This window comes from Silene latifolia, chromosome 4, assembly GCF_048544455.1.
Source record: "Silene latifolia isolate original U9 population chromosome 4, ASM4854445v1, whole genome shotgun sequence".
Lineage (NCBI taxonomy): Eukaryota > Viridiplantae > Streptophyta > Magnoliopsida > Caryophyllales > Caryophyllaceae > Silene > Silene latifolia.
Window position 1 is genome coordinate 59508175 of NC_133529.1, and position 6597 is coordinate 59514771.

Sequence of the window (6597 nt, forward strand, 5' to 3'; positions counted from 1 at the left end):
GTTGTGTCACCAGGTCATACCGAGTTTCTGTACCACCACCTCACATCCAAAATGATGGTTCCGACATAAAGTATGTGAGAAGATGGTTGAGAAACTCGGTATCAAGGAATCTCAGATAATAGATCAACATCACCTACCTAATGTATTTAGGAATCTCGTAAATGATGGATCCTACATAAAGCATTTGAGAGGATTATACCGAAACACAGTACTCCGTATTATTTTGTATACATGTGAGATTCTCACATACTACTACAACATCACCTAATGTCTTAAGGAATCTCGAAAATGGTGGGATAAAGGGTCGGATCTATGGAGCCTAACTCCTCAAAAGTAGTTCAGTAGTTGTTTTAACATAATTAATTCAGGCTAACAATGTGTTAAGAAATGTATTGAATGAATACTATGTAAAGAAGCCTAGTGAATTAGGTGAAATTTTGGAACAATGTAGTACAAGTAGAATAAATCAACTATTGAGCTACACGCAAAGGGGAAATCATCCAATGTACTACACTAAAATTCTAAATTGAACAATCTTGGAATTAGCAAGTAACCAAGTACACACACATAAGGTAGCATCACAATCAAGCTAAGTTCTCCAAAGTTGTTTTGTATTTTAAACTAAAAATATCACCTAAACCAAAATAACCAAATAAAGGTACTTACTTACTTGTATTACACAAATCATCAAGTAAGATGAATAATAATGACACTCAACTTACTAACAATAACCACCAATTTCAATTGAAAACTTTGGTCCCTAATTTACTATAACAACCGCCAGTAATTAAGATTGCGTACATGTAACATCCTACTGGATTTCAATATGGACCCATCAGCCTCAGCTCTATGATATATGATCGTCCTCATCATCATCTTCAAACGGTGCAGGCAAGTTGAGATCCAAAATAAAGCTAGTATTAGTAGTAGTCGTAGTAGTGGTAGTTTCACCAACTCTATCAGCATTGTTAGATGCAACAACATTAGCATTATTATTGTTGTTGTTGTTGTTGTTAGTCGATGACGGCCCTAAAAGGTGTGATCTTTTATGACCTCCCAAAGCTTGACCCGACCCAAAAACCTTATAACAAAACGGGCATTCAAATATTTTTACTCCCACCACATTAACATGATCATCACTTGTCGAATTTTCATGGCAACATTGTTTATTAGACGCCTTATGCCCAGCTAGTGCCCTGCCTGTCCTGAACACTTTTTTACATCCCAAACACTTGAATTTTGCGGCCACACGAGTTGCAGGACGACGTGTTATTAAACCCGTCTTCAACTCGGTCGCCGACTCATTAGTATCCTCAACAGACTTCTCCTTCTCAACTCTTTCCCAAGCATCCCTAGACAGCATCATAAGACAAAGTGCAACCTCTTCATCCTGACTCGGGTCAGACACGGAACTGACCGGGGTCGATTCAGCGGCTGACTCCGACCCAACCCATTTACATTTCTTCGGCACTTCAAACTCGAGTTGCCGGCTCGTCCTCTGACTCGCCCTCTTAGATCGTCTCCGAGTTGGGTTCTGAGTTGACTCGGTCTCGCTTTCCCTGTCTTGCACAACGATTGACCCTGCATCCATAAACTCGGGATCTAATGCCTTAACACTCTTCCTTGGGTTATCCCTCAACTCGTACGAACTCAGTTTATTATTATTATTATTATTATTATTCTCGTCTTCTGAACGAGTTGAGGACGAGTCGGACTCGGTCCCACCACCGAGTTGGAAATTTGAATTTCCAGGAGTTTTTTGCTTCTTAAGAGGAAGAGGTAAAGTAGCTAAATGAGACCTCATATGACCACCCAATGCTCTACCATTCATAAAGCTCCTAGAACAAAGTTTGCATCTGTGTCTCTCCATTTTACTAAAAAAAAAACTACGACACGGCCGTGACGGTCTCAAAGGATGATTTATGTCAGCCGACTCCAAATCGTTTAGGATAATGAAACTTCTAGACTACCAATTTGACTACTCTTAGTTATTGTACGAAATAACTGCAACTAGTGAGTGACGGTTTAAAAGGATGATTCATGTAAGCCGACACCCGATCATTTGGGGATGAAGCTAGGCTATTGTGTTGTTGTAAAAAAATAAAGAAAAGGGAAGAGAAGTGAGGGAAGTTAAGAGAAAGGAAGAGGAGGAGGAGTAGGTAACAAGCATTGTTCAAGCAAAAGACAGCATAGTATAGTGTATGTATGTATTAACACAGAAACCCATAAAAAATGTGATCTTCTAGCTTTGGTAAAAAATAAAAATGAATGGAAAAAAGTTGGTTGAGATATAGCATCTGAGTTTTCCTTTTTTGAAAAGAAAAAAATGGAGTTAAATAGGTTGGGTACATACACTTTAAATTAAGGAGTTACATTAGCAGGATATTAAGGGTAGAGAAAGGTGTGTGCACATTAATTTAGAAAAGATGGACAACTAACATGCATACCATCCCATTTTGGTTGTAACTCTTTTTTTCTCTCTTTTTTAACCCTTTTTTTCTCCCAAAATTTTCTCCTACTCAAAGTAGTGATAGAGTTAAGATTTGAACTCATTAGGGATGAGAAATTTTAACGGGCACGGACAAGTAATGGTATGAAGGAACATTGAAAAAGTTTGAAAATTTCAAAATTTTAATTAAAAAAACAAAAAATGCACGCAGTGCCCTTGAGGTTTTACATGTTGCCCGAAATACCCAATTTTTTTATCGGAAACTTTAAGAGACCATAACTCTTGTCTACGAGTTCAGAAAGTGATAATTTTTTTCAAATCAATTATCTTTTCGAAACTATGATTTGAAAAAAAAAAATTGTCTTATTTGGATCCCGAGACTAGGAGTTTTTGTATGTCAATTTGTTTTTTTAACCGAACAAACTTTGTGTGACCATATCTCTTGGTCACGAATTCCAAACTCGATAATTTTTTTTTTCAAGTCGTAGTTCTCGGAAAGATAATCAATTTGAAAAAAAAATCGTCACTTTCTGAGTTCGTAAACATGTGTTATAGCCTCTTAAATTTTTCGGATAAAAAAATTGGGTATTCAGGACAAAATATCAAACTTCAAAGACACTGCTGGCATGATTTCGATTTTTTTTTTTTGTGCGCATATTATTTGTTAGATTGAGAACGCAACATTTGCATAGGTTGATAACTTGATATTGAAATTGTTTTAGCAGGATTTTCCTGAAAGGATCCGGCTTAATTATAGAGTAGTCAGGGTATCTAGTTCTATAAGTTTGGTATGTTGTAAATGAATAATGAGGAAAGACTAGGAGAAAAGAGTAGTATTTATATTATTTTGATAAGCTGAATACAGGTTTTGTTTAAGTAAGTGAATGCTAATAAAATGACGAGAAGATAAGTAATAGACTAATTTCACACTAATGAATAATCAATGCCTTTGCCAATGCTAGAATTATAGTATTTATAGCCATAAAAATGAACGTTGTCTTGGTCTTCAACGTCCTTCTCTTTTTGTCGAGCATTCACGGATTAATAGGGCATATTCCCTATTAATCCGTTTGACTCGTTCTCATTTGATTGATCCTCTTCCTTTGCACGTCCAGGTTCATGGGCAATATGGTTTTACAAGTAGACTTAGTCTTCCTTGAAGATAGGACACGAATATATATCTTTATATAACCGTTTTGCTTCTTCTTGACTTAATTTAGCCTCGCTTTAATACTCTGCCAGGCTATTCGTGCTTACCACCAGGCTTCTCTTCCAAAGTATAAGGCAAGCGATTGCAACAATAGCTAGAATTGTCCGGTCTTCGTCTTCTTTAGTCACCTTGTAAGGTCGACCAGGTTATGGTCGGCCAGGCTAACTGGCCTAACAATTGCCCCTTGACATTTTACCCGTCTTTGGATCGGGCCGGGGTGAGATGTCAACTTTTACCGGGTTGAATAATAAAGAGAATTATACTTAATCAATGACTCTTAGACTCCTAGTTACCGTTGGACATTTGTAATGGCTAGGTGATGTCATCTTTGAGAGTTTTGCAATTTCTAGGGTTTTCATGCCGTTTACTCATCTTCTATAAATACGGTATTTGGGACGAGATTATTCTCCACCAATTTTCCTCCACTTTCTTTGCTAAATTTTCTTCTGAAATTCTTTCCTACTTCTCAACAATCTGCATTCGCTAGTTTATACTCTTTAAATAATTTAACTTCATCACAATAAATCTGACAATAAAAGACATGGGAGCCAAAAACGTCCTTCTTCATCCTAGAAAAGCTGCTGCTGCTGTTGAGCTTTCGAACCCACGAGACGTCCAAGAGGAAGAGGTGAGGGAAATTGATCCTCTGCTCGTCTTTGTGGCTTTCAAGTACCAGGATTCTGCTTTTTTTACGCCCTTCAATCTCTCGGATTCTTCTTTCCCGAGGAAAACTTACTAAAAACAAACTATGACAAGATTCTAAGGGAGAAGAAAATAATTCCCGAGTCAATCGAGGTATGGATCCCCGAGTCTTGTCCGGTCGGGACTAACGGGTATCACCTGGTCTGGTTCGTATTTTTGAATGGGCGTTCAAAGCGGCCGTAAGTTACCTTTTACTCCCTTAATGATTGACACCATTCGTGCTATGGAGGTATCCCCTTTTCAGATTATGCCAATGGTTTGGAAACTTGTCCATTCTATTGAAAATTTATGTGCTAAACACAATCTCGTAATTACTATTAATGATATCAAGGCAGTATATCATATGAAAAATCCTGTTGATGGTCGCTTTAATTTGAGAATTAAATCGAAAATGTCTCCATTAATTACTAACCTGGACTCTGGAGATGATAAAAATTGGGCAAAGACTTTCTGTTTGTTCGGACCGAGACTTTGGGATCGGGCTTTGATTATCGAGATATCCTCCTTGGAGAGTGGTAGGTTCCCTGTACTTTTTATTTTGCAATATACATTACATGAAATTAATGGATTTTGATTCTTACCTGTGTAATTTTGACGGTTTTTGCAGCTCCTGATTGGAGTTTTGATCCTCTTGATGAGGAAGCTATTTCCAGGATAGAGGCTTTCCTTGCTATTCCTGAGGAGGAGAGGACCTGGCCAGCTAGTTTGGGCAGGGAGTTGTTGCCCCACTAGGGTTGATGACATGGATGATGCCCGGGCACGGATAGATGAGTTTTCTGCAAAAATGAGCGGTCAGCTATTGTCTGCTAGTACTCTTGAGTCTTCTACCAGAGTGGTTTCTATTCCGACTTCTCTTGTGACAAAGGTCTGCTGAACTTGCTTCCCAGGCTAGGGAGGTTAGTTGTAAAGGGATGTTTTTGATTGTTCATGTGCTTTCTGTTTTGCCTTGTATTTGGTTGATTGATTTTATATATATGTAGGGATTGGATGCGGGTTGGCTCTCGCTTGTCGGCTCGGGGATACCCAGGCCAGGGTTTCTAGTTTGGAGGAAAACTGGATAAACTTAACCGTGACCTGCACACATCCAGGGGTAATGAAGTAGTGCTTCAATCTCGGTTGGGGACAGACTAGGAGTCAACCAGGGCCGCTATAGTTTGTGAGGTGGTGCAAAAATCCGAGAAGGTCATCGGCAAGAGTTGGAGGCCGAGAAGCGGGCAATGCGGGATCGTTGAGAAAAAATGAGGAGCTTGTTCTTTGAAAAGGAATTGGTGGAGGCGAGGTTGGTGATCTTTGCTCAATACTTCTTTGGGAAAGGCCGGGTCGATGCTATGAGGGATCCGAAATCGAGGGCTAATTGGAACCCGGACCGGGATGAGATAGCTTTGGACGCTCGTATCTGATTTGGCCAATATGGGTCAAGAAGAAGAAGTGGATTCTCCTCCTTCCAAGGCGAAGTCTGATGACCAGGAAATGGCGGATGGTTGTGAGTCGGTCACGGGCTCAAAGATAGCTTAGTTTTGTTTTTCTTTTAGGTTTTGGTCTATCCAGGGGGAATGTCCCTGGAATGAATATTTAGAAACATTTTTGGCCCATCCGGGGGATGTCCCCTGGAATGGATGGTTATTAGGTGTGTGGTAAGGCCGGTTATTTTGGATGAATAAATATTTGGTCTTTGTTTGTTTCTTTTTGTGTTTTGATAAGGTACTTTTGAAATGTTGAATGTGTCTTTGGATCGATCGATTTTTAACCGGATCGGGCAGTTTTTGCCGGATCTCGGCAGTTCTTATTTTCATTGTATGTTATGGGTGGGGTTGTTGCCTGTCTTGAGGGCTTACGTCCCCGCTGTCTGGAGGGCTTATGACCCATCGTGTTATACAAGTCGGGAAGGAGTTTTTCCGACTTTGTATGTTTAAGTGGAGCTCAATATTTAAAGGGTTGTTTTGCAACCGAAATTTGGATATCGTTGGATATTTGGTGGGGTGGCCCCAATCTTTAAGATTTGTTTTAAAAATGCAATATGTAAAACAAGTATTCAAGATTTCACTAAGTAAATATGAGAACATAGATAAGTACTTGGACACATAATTTGAAGAAATCATATACGGCATTTATTCATATAGTTGCAAGTATCATACATGTAGTTTCCAGGCAAGAAATGTCAAGGTGAAAAGTTGTACCTGGATTGAGAGATATATTTTATATGTGAAATAGTTTTAGATGTGCAATATTCCAGGCT

The 6597-nt window shown here is 38.9% G+C and overlaps 1 protein-coding gene across 1 annotated transcript; it reads right to left on the reverse strand.

Annotated features, from left to right (window-relative positions):
- Nucleotides 1-519: 519 nt before the first annotated feature.
- On the reverse strand, nt 520-2466 carry LOC141653519 (zinc finger protein ZAT9-like). Its single transcript, XM_074461304.1, has one exon. The coding sequence runs from the start codon at nt 1868-1870 to the stop codon at nt 848-850; it is 1023 nt and encodes a 340-aa protein (XP_074317405.1). The 5' UTR covers nt 1871-2466; the 3' UTR covers nt 520-847.
- Between the last annotated feature and the right edge of the window lie 4131 nt (nt 2467-6597).

Bases quoted from the DNA above. Each gene is read 5' to 3' on its own strand.
- LOC141653519 (XM_074461304.1), bottom strand. From the start codon at position 1,870: ATGGAGAGACACAGATGCAAACTTTGTTCTAGGAGCTTTATGAATGGT.